Source organism: Apostichopus japonicus, chromosome 17, assembly GCF_037975245.1.
Source record: "Apostichopus japonicus isolate 1M-3 chromosome 17, ASM3797524v1, whole genome shotgun sequence".
Classification (NCBI taxonomy): domain Eukaryota; kingdom Metazoa; phylum Echinodermata; class Holothuroidea; order Aspidochirotida; family Stichopodidae; genus Apostichopus; species Apostichopus japonicus.
Genome location: NC_092577.1, coordinates 31,246,652 through 31,263,935, shown reverse-complemented (window position 1 = coordinate 31,263,935; position 17,284 = coordinate 31,246,652). Strand labels below are relative to the sequence as shown.

The 17,284-nt window shown below is 36.3% G+C and overlaps 1 protein-coding gene across 1 annotated transcript; it reads left to right on the top strand.

Moving 5' to 3' along the window:
- Window positions 1-4,689: 4,689 nt before the first annotated feature.
- Window positions 4,690-17,084, top strand: LOC139984191 (NXPE family member 3-like). The gene is made up of 4 exons (XM_071997980.1): window positions 4,690-5,002; window positions 9,308-9,754; window positions 11,429-11,601; window positions 13,317-17,084. The coding sequence occupies exons 1-4, from the start codon at window positions 4,841-4,843 to the stop codon at window positions 14,137-14,139; spliced, it is 1,605 nt and encodes a 534-aa protein (XP_071854081.1). The 5' UTR covers window positions 4,690-4,840; the 3' UTR covers window positions 14,140-17,084.
- Window positions 17,085-17,284: the final 200 nt, after the last annotated feature.

The following is a 17,284-nucleotide window of genomic DNA, read 5'->3' as shown; positions in this document are numbered from 1 at the left end:
TCCTCAATATATCCACACCCCTCAGAAATATGTCCTCTGAGTGCATGAAATCTGTAGAATCATTTTCCAATGGGTCACGTGGACACTACCATGGACCCACCGAAACATTTTCGCGTGAACCACACTTCGCGGTCGTATGGCAAGCCGTTTTACTTTTTATTCGATATTTGATGATATCATCAAATATTTGGTGATATCAGCAAATAATTGTTGATATCATCAAATGATTTGCTGATATCATCAAATAATTTGCTGATATCACCAAATAATTTGCTGATATCACCAAATAATTGCTGATATCTGCAAATATTTGTTGATATTAGCAATTATTTGTTGATATCAGCAATTATTTGATGATATCAACAAATGAATTGGTGATATCAGCAAATGAATTGGTGATATCAGCAAATGAATTGGTGATATCAGCAAATGAATTGCTGATATCAACAATTATTTGGTGATATCAGCAAATAATTGTTGATATCAGCAATTATTTGATGATATCATCAAATGATTTGATGATATCAACAATTATTTGCTGATATCACCAAATATTTGATGATATCATCAAATATCGAATAAAAAGTAAAACGGCTTGCCATACGGTCGCTCTCATACTTTACGGATTGTCTATCCAGGGAGTTGTTCTGGTCGATCTATGCATCTTCTCTTCAGATCCATGTACAGCTCTGGTATTCTTTCGCAAATGGCGCCCTCTTTAAACCAGGACAGCGACGTCAGACCCAATACCTGGTGATGAAGAATATAAAAGTATCGCACCACAATTAGAGGGGTGCACGTCCGCCTGAGAGGTTAACCATTGTCGGAAAATAGCCCTAAAGTGCCCTACTGTGTTGATTTTGTTGGCATTTTTTTAGTCATCACCATGTTCTTTGATGCTCGGACGTTGATGAGGATGTAATAAACTACTACTGGTCTAAAAATTTGGAGGATTGAAGGTGATTAAAGATATTTAAAAAAATCTTGGATGAAACAAGAAGATTCCGCAGCGACAACTGGCAGATGGGAAGGGGGAGCACCGTGATAAACTTTGAGCTCTTCTAGCTCAAAATCTAAATAGTCATGGTGGCAAAAGTTGAATGTTTTATGATCCAAAGCCATTAGCTATCATATCTTTAAGTCTATAAGGACATGTCAGTTGAAAACTTCTATCTTTGCTCTATCGGCCTTGGAAAGTGACGAAGCCCGGGGGTGGTTCGATTACTGTCATCGAAGTTCAGATAGGGTGCATATCATTTTCTTTTGGATGTAATTTGCAGGCGAGGGGAAGAGTTGGGATATAAAACTTGATGAACGCAACATCAAGTAAACACTCACGTATAGACCAGAAAGTAAACAGAGATAAATGCACAATTACAAAGGCTCTATCGTAGAATAACGTTTACTATAGGCTATTACTGACTATACCTGAGACACATCCCCACAAAGTCACATCTTTTTACTGCACAAATCTCTACATATACCAATCAGACTAAATTTCCATGTCAGTGCTCTATCATCTCTTTAAATAAATATGTCTACAGAAATACCTTATATTTGATATGCATCGGCATATGTGTGAAAATATATGTATAAGTTAGGATTGGAAATATATACATGAACAAACAGGCAGAGTTTATAAAATGACGCTTTTATCGAACCTTTTATGAGAGAGTCGGCAATGTAAAAAGCAAGATATATCCAATTTATTAAACAAACAGAAGATCGATTCGAAGTATATATATATATATATATATATATATATATATATATTGTTTAATAAATTGGATATATCTTGCTTTTTACATTGCCGACTCTCTCATAAAAGGTTCGATAAAAGCGTCATTTTATAAACTGTATAAAAAACTATATAACTATATAAAAATGTATATATATAAATATATATATATATATATATATATAAATATATATATATGCATGTATATATATGTGTGTGTGTGTATATATATATATGCATATATATATATATGTGTGTGTGTGTGTATATATATATGTATATATATTTATATATATATATATGTTTATATATATAAATATATATATATGCATATATATATATATATATGGGTGTGTGTGTATGTATATATATATTTATATATATATATATATATATATATATATATATAAATATATATATGCATATATATATATATATATATATATTATTATTACTATTATTAGAGAAAACCAGAGAAATAAGATATGACTCATAATTGACAAATAAGGAATAAGTTTTAGAAAATATATTGGAATTTTCGGTCCCCCGGGGACCTTCGTCAGCAATACTTGGCAGTCGAATGAAAAGTACAACATGTAATACAATGAAAGTATGACGCTAGATAAGTGTAAGTTGAATTGATGGAGTTAAAACCAAATAAACCATGACTATAAAGGAAGCGGATTAAGGAGCAAAAGAACGGATTACATATGCTTGTAAAACTAGTAGTTGTTAAGGTTTATATATATATATATATATATATATATATATGTGTGCGTGTGTATGTGTGTGTGTGTGTGAGTGTGCGTTTGTTTTTCTATCTGACCGAGGACTTGAACAAAAGAATTCCACGTCCTCGGTTATGATTTCTAAAGAATCACCACGTCCTCGGAAGAATTCTATTGTATGGGGTATTGTTAAGGTTAGGGTACGTGGATTTGAACAATGGAAAATACAATGGGGTCCTCGGTCTGAATGTATTACAAACATGCGTGTGTGTGTGTGTGTGCAGTATACGTGCGTCAATGTAAATAGTTAATAGTTATACCACGCAGGTTAACTTACGTCAATTGTCTATAAAGAACTCTGTTCGTCATAGCTTAAGTATAACCTACTCGTATTTTGTTGTTGTTCTAAACGCGATATTCAGGTGACATACAATGTAGGGGAAAAGATTCCCCACTGTTACTTGAAACCCCTTTTCAATATTTTGTCCCTAACTCGAGACAAGGTTGCTTCAATGTAACCTATTGTGACATGGCTAAACCCTTGGTTCTTCCGTTCTTCCAGGGTAGTGAATCACATTAGGTGGTCTGTTAATGACGTCACGGTAAATACCCTGCAAATGCTTCGCAGATTCTGTTATATAATATTCAGTCTCGATGAATTTTCCTCGAAATATGAAAATATTTATAATAATAACATAAGTACGTATAATAACGATACATTCTAAGTTGAATTGCAATGATAAGATCATTTACTTTATAATGTTGCCAGATGCATGAATTAAAAACAATATCACCAATTTTGAAATAGTCGTTGCCTTTGTCGTACAAAATGCTGTGAGTCTGGATGTCAACCTTTAAAGTTGCGGAATTATATTTTCAACACTTTACCATGCAGGGAAGTCAACTTCAGACACCGGAATATCCTATTCAGTTTGTAAAATGCTTGCATTCATTTGGTCGAAGGTGTATTGTTTAGTCTATAAATATAGCCTATAATGACCTATGAGTTAAATATTATTCAAATTATGCAATATTATTTGGTTTGTAAAATTTAACTAGACAGTAATTATATTGCAGTGTGAAAAGAAGAAGTTAAAAAACAGTACACGTCAAGTTTTTGATTAACACCTGGAAACAATATTTAATGTGCGTAAACATACTTATGGAAAAAGGCCTATATATGAACGGCTGTGTAACTATAATCATATGTTTGTATGTGTGTGGAGTGCAAACAGAGGGAATATATTGAAGAACAAGCAACATGATTACATAGTTTTATCTCACAATCTTCAAACAAAAATAATCAGCAGATTTGTGCAATAGGCAGATAAGTTATCCATTAATCATTTACCTCAATTATAGAGCCATATCATGCAGGGTAAAAGTTGAAGCAATGAACTTCTTGACCCAGTCAAGCCACCCAAATTTCATATCACCACGTAGGAATTTTGAGCAATGTGTACTGATTCAATACATAATGTAATGAATTTATAGGGAGATAAGATATTGTAGTTAATCGAATATACACACATATATATACATATATATATATACATATATATATACATATATATATATATATATATATATATATATATATATATATATATATATATATATATATATATATATATATATATATAAGTAAATGCCTTGGTATAAGTACAGCTGTTACTCGGAGTTTCACGCCCTTACGGTGGCGATCGTCAGACAACTGAACAAATACGTCCGACGATCGCCACCCTAAGGGCGTGAAACTCCGAGTAACAGCTGTACTTACCAAGGTATTTACTTATATGTTTAGTCTCTGCTTTTAGAGCATAGAGCACTCTTCTTGCAGTCCTGATCCTTCCTTGTTATATATATATATATATATATATATATATATATATATATATATATATATATATATATATATATATATATATATATATATATATATATATATATATAAATATATATATATAGTCACTTCTATGCTGGTAATAAATTAAATTATGAATATGCCTATATATATCTCGTTTGTATAGATTACAGCAAAAACCAAATGTTTCCATTAATTATTTTATTGTCACTTGTGATATACCACGTCAATAAGTCCGGTACGGTGATATGTTATATGTAAGTGTATATATGATTTATGTTGTACGTATATATATATATGCTTTATACGTACGTCAATGTATAGACATTCTGTAAACATTGGATCTTTCTTATTCGTTTACAGCTTTTACATTGGATACAAAAGGTGGACCGTATACCGTTCAACGCGTTTGTTGGTTGTATACACATATAAATATACGTATATTATTGTTGCGGTGCACCGGTAACGATGTTATTCAGTAGAGGTACTGTACTATAGTAAACGGTCAATATGACATTTTACCGTTGGTTTACTTTCGTACTCACAGTTTCGGCTTTAGTGATTAGTTCTTTGATCTTCCGCTTCTCTCCCGATAGGCTGGTAGTTTATGGAAACGAATTGAAGTTTAAATACGGTTCTCACGTGCCGGTAAACTCTCGAAACTGGCTAACGGTAAGTCACGCCGACAATATTGCTGTTAAGTACTGTAGGAATTGATTACACTAAAAAATTCTGTTATAAACTTGTCATAATACATGAAAATAGGAAAATGTACACCTATACGTGGAGGTGCGTGTGTGTGGGTCGGGGAGGGGTTAGATTAACTTAACTTCCTATATATGCTTTGAGTTTCAATATGTCAACATCAATTGACATGCAGGCACTTTGATCTCCCAGAATCCATCCCTATAAGAATTGGCAATTTATTTACTCTGAAAATTATGATACGCAATAATCTCGTTTATCCTTTTTTTTTCATTAAGAAAAAATCAAATGAATTTTTTTACTGTCTTATTTTCAGTTTGATATTTGTTTTTATTACTGACGCACCGCAAACTACGAGTCTCTTGCGATTTGCGATTTATTTATTTATTTATTATTTTTTATTATTTATTTATTAATTTCATGACTTCCATGACTTACGTATATTTTAACCCCAATGGACAAATTATTGAACTGTATTAGAAGGGAATGAAGGACATACTGCAGATAAATAAAATCTATAGGGATCCGAAGTAGATATATACACTTTATAGCGTCTTTTAATCTCTGTATACTGTCATCCCAGAATATGCCAGAATACTGCTAAAATGGCCTGCTAAGTTGTTGCTATGAATACTGAGATCCACCAATCACAATTCCAGCTACATGTATACGAAATGTTTGACAGGTCGAGAGAACGTTCTCTTCAAGAGAGCTTTTCTTGCACTGTAAACCATGTATGAAGTAAAATACCAAGTCCCAAGCTTACACCCCTCCAAGTGAGAACAGAAATAAAAAGCCTATACTGCATGCACTTGATATCTGATATCGCCAAATTTCAAATTATTTGCAAAATAATAATGATCCAAAACTCATATCAACTGAATTGGTCACATCACAAATATTACCGAAGACACCTGACCTGCATAGAGTATTAACTAGATTGGAGTTAACATGAAACAGGAAAGTATTATTAATGGATTTGCTTAATACTTCATTAATCATATATTTATAAAGCCAATCAATTCAAAAGAACTATAATCGCACTCTCTTCACAAATTATGGTATCAGTGACGTCATACTGTGAACCACACATTTATTATGCAATGACAAATTGTTTTCTTTCCTTTGTTTAAAGGGTGTGGCAAACAATGTGTTTTGGACTACCCTGTGGTAAGACCTAAAACATGAAAGTACGTAAAACATGAAGTACGAAAAATTTAAAAAAACTTAGGTATAATAACTGAAACCCTGACAACAAGCGGTACTTCTGTTGCACACATGTACATTCCAGCATTGCATATACATAAAACTGCAATGACAGAGTATCTAATACTAAATTAATACAACAACATTCCTTTTGAACATGAAATTTGATAATTGCAACTTCTTTCGTTTTATCCCCATGAAAAAAATGTTTTGCTTTATTCCTACCCTGCTTATCAAGTTAAACAACAACTGTATTCCAAATTTGGATACAATCCGATTAAGGGGTTGTGGAGTTATTGCAATTTTAAAATTTGGTCACTCCCCAAAAACTTGGGCTAGATAAAATGTTGTGTCTGAATGATCCCAAAAATATGTGGCCCAAACAAACTGGGTCATAAATAAGTCTCCCCCCCCCCCCCATTGAAGCCCAAAATATGAGGGCCAAATTGGTCCCCAAAATATTGGTCTCCACAATTTTTGTCACAAAGAATGAGTCCCAAAATGTATTTAAGGTGGAAATCACCCACCCGTCCCAAATATGGGCCCGCAATTTTAGGGGGCCCACTTGGTCTCACAAAATTTAGGCCATCATGTACCAGATATTAAGTAACAACTGTATACCAAGTTTGGCTACATATCCGACTTGAGGTTGCAGCGTTATTGCAATTTAAAGATTTTTCGTTTGACCCATTGTCCCAGAGCTTAATCAACACCCAAGCAGTATATGAAAAAGAAGCATAAGTTATACCGTTTTCAAAAGATAGCTCTAAATCCCTCAGATGACCTATGACCTCCAATTTATAAACATACCCATATTAAGGTTTATAAGAGAAAGGTATACAGCAAATTACCTCACTTGTTTCCAGCAAAACTGGGTAAGAGTATATTCTTAACTTCTGTTACAGTTATTTTCCCTTCAATGGTGGTCTTTATTCGATGGTGATAGGTTAACGTCATCAGTTGTTTGAAGTTTCTTTTTCATTTCTCTTTGTCTTATTCATATCTTGCAAAATCCAACTGAGAGCAGGAAAATCAAACTTCCAATATACTGGAGGTTATGTCTTTCTATTTAAGCTCAAAGTGTAAAACCTGTTAAGTAACCGGAGATTATAGAAAGTCAGGCATACATCATGCCATTCCTAGAGACAAACTACATCATAATACTCCAAATTGACATGACTGCATATTATGTGTTCACTAATATTAAACCATACACAAATCAGGCAAATGGTCCCGATTCCAGATGAAATTCTTCAATTGTTTTGCTGAATATGGCATGTACATGAAGTATATCATAAATACTTTTCAAATATAATTACTTTTTTAAGCATGACGGGTTTGGCACTGAGAGTACATCCTAAATAGTGCTTATGATATAGCATTTGCAAGTATCTGCCTTGTATAACTCTTATGCAAGAAAACAGCCAATTTTGAACAGTATTTTCATCCCTACCATTGTTGATACTGACATATTATTGACTGTTAATTAAATACATTAACCGGTAACTTAGTAGAATATATGTATTGCAAGGGCAGAAGATATGTTTAAATATACCATAACTTTCTTAAAAATTCAAACTGTTCTATATATTTTTTATAAAGCAAACACTATAAGCTCCTACATATAAGTTTCAGGGCCTTTTTTATTCTAACCATGTGGCCCCTTCATTTCAAATGCATGAGATGAGTTAATTGAAAGAAAATGTCAATAAATTTCTCATTAATACAATGACCACTTCACTATCCACATATATTGTACATACCTAGTTAACCTAGTTAATCTTGGAGATTTTAATTACTTTAGCTCACAAAACGACGATTAATCCTTTGAGCACCCAAATACTATTGTAAGTATGTATATTAGATCCTCCTGCAAGCAGGAACTCGCGAAGAAGCCTCATTGGCTTATCAAAGCCGCAAGCTGACCGAAGTCAGTCTCGTACGTTCATATTTAACGTCCATGATTATGAATTGTTAACTGTCAACAACTCTGTAAACTGGACGACATACATAAATCTGGGAGTGACTCGAACCGGGCGGGACCTTATGATTGAAAGGCACCGGCGTTAACCACTGAGCTAACACTCCATTGATACTAAATTGATACTAAATTTACTCAGTAGAGTATAAATACAGGTCTACCGTGCAGGCAATTATGCCTAACCTATATCGTTGGCTATCACCGTTATGAAAATTAGAGCACTGCCAATATAGCCATGCAGCAACTCCGAGACAAAAGAGCTATTATCTGCTGTGAACAAAATCGTCCACGGTCAGCAGACACACACAATAGCGTAAACCAGTCAATGATGTTGATGGTTCGAAGTCAATCAGCACAATGGCGGTATTTAGTCAGCCAGCGCTTCTCACGTGGTTCTGGAATGCAAATGCATGATTAGATAGAAATACTACAGGTATACTGTATTTTAGTTGGTGTATGAGTAATTCATTTTTAATTTTAATTTTTAGGTTTACAGTCTTGTTCAGGGCCAAGGCCTTCTCACACGATTTTACAACTTAACCCTGGTCATTGGTAACTTGTCACACCTACACACCAAAGTGTGCACAATTCAATCAATCTCTCCTGGGGCACCACAGTGCACCACAACCACGTGTTCCCCGGGGGACTTCTCATAGGGTGCAGCCACAAACCGGCGCAAACAACTATATTTACAAGTTACCTCGCAAGTCCCCATTTGTACACCTGGGTGAAGAGAGGCAATGGAGATAAAGCGCCTTGCCCAAGGACACAACGTAATGATCTGGTCAGGGCTCGAACCTGTAATCCTTAGATCCCAAGTCCACTGCATTAACCACTTGAACACAACACCCTCACACTTCATAATGTTACGAAGCAGGCGAGTATAAATACATTTTACTTGGCATCATTGAATACAGGTGTTTGGTGGGTCGTGGGTCAATCCATGGGTCAGTCAGTGGTCGTGGGTCAGTCTTGATGGAAGATCCTGGTTCGTGGGGTTAAAAGTTTACGGATTGCTATCATTAAATTTGATTATAAACAAGAACATATTGTTTCCTCTATTTTTATCCTTGTTAAACCCGCAGACCACCGTCTTCAGAAACCAAGTTACCTCCTTCAGCACTTTCAATAGATCCTTGGTTGAAATAGTGAACCCAAGAACGGTATACCGTGTATCTGAACAAGTTATAATACGAATCGAAGCAAGAACAGCAAATGGTTCGATCCAGCCATTCGGGGGAGACTTCTTACGGATGAAACTGTTTTCCAAAAAGCCTTACTCTGCGATTGGGCCCGATACATTTATTGATTACGACAACGGAACTTATTTAGCTTCGTTCACTTTACGATGGCAGGGTATTGTAAATGTCAGCGTACAATTGGTACATCCTCGCTGTGTTATAGACACATTGAAGGGGATCACACAAGAAGGTATTGTGGAAAGTTTCGTGTTCATTGGAAGATTTGAGAAACAGCGCCAGAATGGCACCAGTTATGTGGAAAAAGTCCAATGTGGTCTCCAACCACGACAGGTATAGTATTAACGTTTTAGTCACGTTATGCTGTTTCATATCCAGATGCGACAGTTGCATGGGGGCTCCGACTGGTTAAGTAAGCGGCCCATATAAGCTCTCTATAGGTACTTCCTATATATAGGCTAACTTAGAGCGGCAGTGGCGGAGCTAGGGGTATTGGTCAGAGGGGCGAGAATGATCTGTATGGGCGCTTTCGACTTTATCTAAGCGGAGAGCCACCACAGGTTGGCGCGGAGCGTACATACATTTCTTGAGTAAAGATACTCCCTAGATCGCCGGAAATGACCCTTTCCGGGCCTTGCTAATTTGCAGATAAACGAAGAATAAATAGGTGTCATCGCCAAGAAAATGTGACAAATGTCAATAGGTAGATGAGAGCGCAATAAGTATAAAAAGTGGTAAATAGCTGAAAAGGGCGCCAGCAGTCCATTTGAGTCCGTCAGGGGGGGGGGGGGCATCCGATCCCTGACTGTATGGACGCTCCGCCACTGTAGAGCGGTCTTGTTTTTTCAAATATAATCCCAACAACATCTAAACTTTACAATCCACGTAATAGTGCAGCAGTCCATTAGCATGTCTGCATCACTATAGTCGAAACCTATACTTTAAATAGATAGGCCTACATAGAGACATATGTAGACAATACCTATGTTATATCATTACGTATAGCAAATAATATATAATTAGATAGTCAAATACTTTGAGGCATATAAAGCCATACACAAGGTATAGCCATCATTATAATATGACACGTATAAACCAGTGGCTTTTTGGCATCAACATGTCATAATATCTTCCATTGTAGTAGTAGTTGAGTCTCGTCTATCCGACATGCGCAGTGACTAACCTCCGCCACGTATCACGATCTTGCGCAAGGTTTATTGCTTCCTCGAAATTGTTAATATTAATGTCCTTAAATTGCGACTCATAACCATTCATTATTTGTGTAATATCTCATGAACGCGCTTGTGCGTAAACATGGTAAAGCGACTGCGTATATTCATTGGCTTGCTATGTATCGTCTAACTATACCTGAAGAGGCTATACACCCTGTGCATTTCGAACACGATTCCATCACCACAATTGATATTTGATGCAGAAATATGTTGCAGCGCCTTGGCGCTAGAAAAGGTTACTTAAATTCTTGTAGAAAGTAGAGCTATGTTAATGTTAACGTCCTTAAATTGCGACTTTATTTTTCCAAGCAAGGTTGTCACGGGCCTTCCTACTGGTTTAGCAGTATGTCTCAGTGCTTCTCTTATAGCAACCTTTGCTGGAGCGTCCTCCTGGAGTCTTGCTACATGACCGAAAACACCTCAATCTTTTATGTGCGACTATGGATGACCAAGGTGTTTGGTTGGTTTCATTGTAGAGCTCATCGTTTGATAACCAATTGTTATTGGTCCATCTAATGTTGAGAATATTACGAAGTAGTCTCCATTGAAAAAGTGTCAATTTTGCGATCAAGATCCTTCGTTGTGCCCCACAGTTATCTTCTATTCGTATATGAAAAATAATTGCAGAACATAATATATATATATATATATATATATTCATTGCCAACACTTGCACAGTGTGTTTATAATAATTTCACAAAATTTTCATAAAAAAATTAATTATTTTCATGTTACAATTTTGTCTGTGTTTTGGACTAATTTCTCTATATTATAGATTCCATTCTGTAATCTCAGCGCTAATCACACTCATGGGCCTTGGTTCTGCAACAAAGCGGAAAACAGCAATATCTCATGTCGGGATTGGACTCATTTCAACTTCGACGCATCAAAGTCAACCAAAAAGTTAAAAAAGTTAATCACGCCAAAAGAATACAAAGCTCTCCTACGGTAGGTCGAATTTTTATCAGTCATCATACTTCGGCTCTACACTGCACAAAGTGGGTTAGGGGTGAGGGTTCTTGGGGTTCGGATGACCCCAACCCCCCCCCCCCCCCCAAGAAAACTTACCATCCAATTTCCATGTTTATAGATTTTCATTTATCATAACATTTTAAATAGCTTACTTTCGATTAAATTCTGTATTTAGCAATAGATGAGCTGGGGGGGGGGGAGCACTTTCTGTATACCTTATTTTGTGGTTACCGGTTATTTAACTTCAAGTTTCAAGTTTATTTTCCACTTTCCATATATATAAACAGTAACAGAGTCAATGAGTAATTTACTCACATTATGATGAAATAACAATAACAAAGTACAAAATATGCTACAATCAATGGAAGTGGAGGAACCAGAAGTAAGTAGAGACTTTTCGAGTCTGGACCCTTAACAAACAAAAGAGAATTTCAAAAATCACATATAAGTACAGAGAGAGTAAAGAGATAAGGAAAAACAGAGAAAAAATAAATAAAGAGGAAGCGAAGAAAGGTAAAAGCAAATCCATACAAAGAGACAATGTAACAAGTCAGCGTGGGTGGTTTGTACTATTAGTTAAAAGGTAATGACTGAGTTTTCTTTTAAATGAGTTAAGAGTATTTGAGTTTTTGATATCTTGATCAAGTGAGTTCCAGAAATGTACACCAGTACTTCGTATACACTTGGGTTTGACTGCGGATAGTTCTAGAATATGGTTGACTTAGAGAGTGTTTATAACGAGTGTTAAAGGAATGTTACTACAATAGAAATTATTGAAAGCTACTGGGAGTGTACCTTTGTGAAATTTATATAAAAAAAAATCCCAAGTTGATAATGATATAGGTCAAAGAGAGTAAGAAGTTTAAGCTCTTTAAAGAGAGGTACAACTTCAAATGCTTCCTAGCACAATTCTGTGGCCAGATTGTCGGTTATACAGAAAGTTGTTTTCATTGAAGCTAAGAAGTTTGCAATATAGTAACGCTCAAGTTACTTTGCCGTATATAGGGCACACTTTAATAAGTTCCAATTGTTGTTCACATTTGAAGGTGAATTTGAAATACATTAATACATCATTGAAAAATTGTTGCAGATGTTACAGACTTGCAAACGAAGACAACCTCTCCTCCTCCCCTATATAAAGATATAAAAAAAACACCCGGTGAAGTTAGAATTACAAAGTCAGCTATATACAAAAGTTCACAAAAGTTTTTAAGAGTAACGTTCTTACCTTCTAACTCAACATATGTACTCCTAATCTACCACGTGATTAGCATCTGGTCATATTTTAATAGCACCTCTAATTTTAATTGCACCTCTCCTGACCCCCCCCCTACTTATTAGCACGATGTAGATTATAATATATTTGTAGTTTAAATAATGAAATGTATATGTACAAAATTTGACCTCTACATGAAGCTTGAACATTTTCGACAAAATTAAGGAAAGATGGTAGGTTTGTTTACTGGTATACGTACAGATATTTTCTTCAACGTAAGTTTTTTTCCTTTGTAAGTCGCAAAATTTCGCATTTAAGTACCCTTTTACAACAGCAAAAAAGGGGTCGGGTATGGTGGTGGGGTTGGGGTTGGGGGTGGAGTAATGGCTATACGGATACTGTATGAATGTGAGTATCTATGAAATTGTAAAAAAATATGATACAAAAAGACTTTTTCGAACGTTCTTCATTTCAGGACAAAGGTTCCATTTACTACCTTACCAATGCCATCATTCCAAGTGGAAGCCTCGAACATTACGTCATCATTCACGACTTCTAAGTTACCTCTGTGTAATTTTCAACCAGTTCCAACGGGAATTTCTACTCGGGGTTTCTTTCACAAGGGTATCTGGCAACCTTTCGACTGTCGGCTCACTCATTTCGAATCGGAACAAGTCCAGTCTTGTCTCAATTTCAAATCAATGTATTTCTACGGTGATTCCACGGCCAGACAAATGTACGAGTATATAATACTAAAGAAAATTAACTGCGTCGATAATGGGAACAAGTGGATGAGACATTGCACCGGCCAAAATACGACTATGCTCTTTAAATTCCATGGCCCACCTGTGAGGAAGGGAACGCCCGGGTCAGTCAGGGAACTGGGTTATATCGCCGACGAAATAGATAATAACCAAGAAGGGGGCCCAGGGGTGTACATAATTCTTTCTCTGTGGGCACATTTGGTGTACCCAGACAAAACCTTCTACAGAGATCGGCTATTGTCAGTCAAAAGTGCGATAGATCGTTTACTAGAGAGACGTCCCGAGACTCGAATAATCGTGAGAAGCGCGAATATTCGAGAGCACTCGATCGGAGCATTTCTATTGGTCTCTAGTGACTGGGTGGCGCTTCAAGGCGAGAGGATCCTCAGAGATGTATTTAGTAAAGATGAGCGGATTTCTTTTCTAGATGTTTGGGACATGACACTTGTACAGGAGTGTCCTGATAACGTTCACCCACGGGAAACCACGTTGATCCAGATGTTGGATTACCTGCTCACAATGATTTGTCAGTGACGGTAAAGACTCCCCCCTCCACCCCCTCCCCCACCCCTCCCCCCATCAACGATGGATAGTATATAAGAAGTAAAATCCAGAGGAAAACTTATATTTGAATGAAGGAAGAGGAATATGACTCTTAAGTAAATATCCTGGGTGAAATTTACATATGTACCGTTTTTCGAGATAACATGTGCGTATTATGAAGTTGACACGTTTTGTGGCAGAAGTGAACTTTGAAGCAAACAAGTATGATGTCATAACAGCACACTCTCAAATTTGTTTGATAATCCCTTCAAACCAGTGGCGGAGCGTCCATACAGTCAGGGGCGGATGCCCCTCCCCCCTTGACGGACTCAAATTGACTGCTGGCCCCCTTTTCAGTTTTTTACCAATTTTTACTTATTCGCGATCATTGACTTTTTTATTGCGCTCTCATCTACCTATTGACTTTTGTCACATTTTGTTGGTGTAATTTTCTGACAAAATGCTCTAACGGCGGTCTTTAATTAAATGGCGATGACAAATGGCGATGACACCTATTTATTCTTCGTTTACCTGCAAATTAACAACTTGGCCCGGAATGGGTCATTTCCGGCGATCTAAGGAGTATCTTTACTCAAAAAAATTATATACGCTCCGCGCCGTGTCGAAAGCGCCCTACAGACCATTCTCGCCGCCAGCCCTCCCTGACCAATACCCCTAGCTCCACCATTGCTTCAAACGTTAAAAAATGACCATTTTCTATATCATAATTGCAGGATGCATCTCAGTATGGATGATGATTGCGCTACTGTCATAGGTTTATTGTTAGCTTCACATCTCGTTGGGGCTAGGGTATAGTTCAAGAGCCTGATACCCAGTCCAAGGTGAAGAACATCAAATATTTGAAAAAAATATAAAAACAAATATATAAAGACAAATATATAATTTTGAGTGTGCAACTATGGCATTTAAAATTGTTTGCTTTTAAGTTCACTTGTGGTACGAACTGTCACAATTTCAACTATCATATATATATCTCGAGAACACCATGTAGGAATTGGATGGAAATTTCAATAGGATTGCTTACAATAATTATGTTCCCCATTCAGCAGTCTAATATATTTTTTTCCTTCTGGGAATTACGTTTCCAATGTATATAATCGTACAAGAATCTTTATCTCTGAAAACGTAAGTGGAATATAATAGAATAAAGCAACCGTCTATACACCAGTGTCGCTTCCATTATTGTAATTTTTATTTCATTTTGGATCAGATTGTTTTAATGACAAAAGTGAATTACCTGTAAATTTATATCACCAAATCGTTTCCTCTATACAGTAATGATAATATTGGTTAGAAACTTGATAAAAATGAAGAAAAAAGGTCGTAATGCAACGTTTATCAAGATCTTATTAGGCCTATAAATAGCTCCAAGAAAACGTCTCTTTTTTCTTATTTAGTTATTTAATCCATTATTTAATTCATAATTTATTTATTTTATGTTGTAAAGCTACACATATCAAATTGTTGTTTACTACATTTTGAAAGTATTAAAGCTGAATTCCTTGCTAGGATAACAGGGAAACTTTTCTGAATCATTGCTAAAATCATTCTTATCATTTCACCAAATCTTTTCTGAGTTTCTGATAAAGCTGTTAATAATATTAAATATTGAGTCGCTTGAACAACAACAATAACACACAAACACACACGAAAGGGTTTTAGAAACGTTTCGCAAAATGTTATCAAAAATAAGACAAAACATTTTCCGATAAATCTCCTCCAAACAATTCTTTATCTCTGCTGCTTTGTGACGTCATCATATATGTAATATAATAACCATAAAGTGGATCATATCTGTTTATTGTTGCATGATTTCAGACACACCGGCAATGAAACATTGTCATATCATAGATGTCGTATATTCCAGGCATGGACCCAAACCGTTGCAGTGTGGTGTACCATCCTCATCGGTGCAGAATGCTGTACAACCCTCACCGTTGCAACGTGGTGTACAACCCTCACCGGTGCAGTGTGATGTACAAGCCTCACCGGTGCAGTGTGGTGTACAACCCTCACCGGTGCAGAGTAGTAAACTAGCCTGGCCGGTGCAGTGTGGTGTACAACCCTCACTGGTGAAGTGTGGTGTGCAACCTTCACTGGTGCAGTGCGGTGTACAACCCTCACCGGTGCAGTGTGGTATACAAGCCTCACCGATGCAGTGTGGTGTACAACCCTCACCGGTGCAGTGTGGTATACAAGCCTCACCGATGCAGTGTGGTGTACAACCCTCACCGGTGCAGAGTGGTATACAACCCTCACCGGTGCAATGTGCTGCCTTGCACAACCCTCACCCCTTCTTTTCTTGCCAACATCACACCAAACTTCAAAAGTACTCATTAGCACAACCTTGCGTTTGGGCGTTATTAAATATCTAATTTTACCTATCAATTTTCTCTTTGTTTCGGAATGCACCATTACATTGACGCCTATTTTTTTTTTTTAGGGGAGGAGGGGGCGGGGATGCCATAGAAACCCTACCGGGGAATCAACTTCGACGACGGGCCAAGAGCCACGCCCCCTCTTTCATAAAATTCCGAGATTCATTCCTGGTTACCATGAACTTTTAGCATGCAATGACCAGGTATTCCTGTACCATTAATAAGTATTCAGTCCCTATCCATTCTTTTCTGCTGATGGGGTTGTAAAGTCTGTGCTTGTTTTGCTTGTGTGGAAAAAAAGTAATGCGTTCGATTGTCTAACGTTCGTGGTAGAGTAACTTAGGCCTAGGCTAGTCCCTGAAGAGTAGAACGACATGAGCATTAACGTTGTAACCTGTATGTACTATAAGCACTAGGCCGAATCAGCAAATTAAAATTCGTTTAGGGCCTGCAAGGCTGCAATATTAATGCAATAATCCATATCTGTATTGAAAGTGTCACTGTGCTCAATAAAAACTGTTTCTATCTATCTAGAAAGTATTTATTTCTTTCATTTTTTTTTTATGAAATCATTACCTATCTAGTCATGCTATAGGGTGTGTGCATATTATGTTTCACATGTAAACCAGTATGTGGAAAGAAAATATGTTACACTGAGAAGTGACGTCTCATACTTGGTATATTGGTATTGCACGTTGAATACAAGAAGGCTATTCTGGTAAATCTGAATATCATTT

Excerpts from the sequence above, each read along its gene's own strand:
- LOC139984191 (XM_071997980.1), top strand. The coding sequence starts at position 4,841 with ATGACATTTTACCGTTGGTTTACTTTCGTACTCACAGTTTCGGCTTTA. Across the intron at positions 9,755-11,428 it reads GTGGTCTCCAACCACGACAG|ATTCCATTCTGTAATCTCAG; the intron begins GTATAGTATTAA and ends TCTATATTATAG. Across the intron at positions 11,602-13,316 it reads GAATACAAAGCTCTCCTACG|GACAAAGGTTCCATTTACTA; the intron begins GTAGGTCGAATT and ends TCTTCATTTCAG.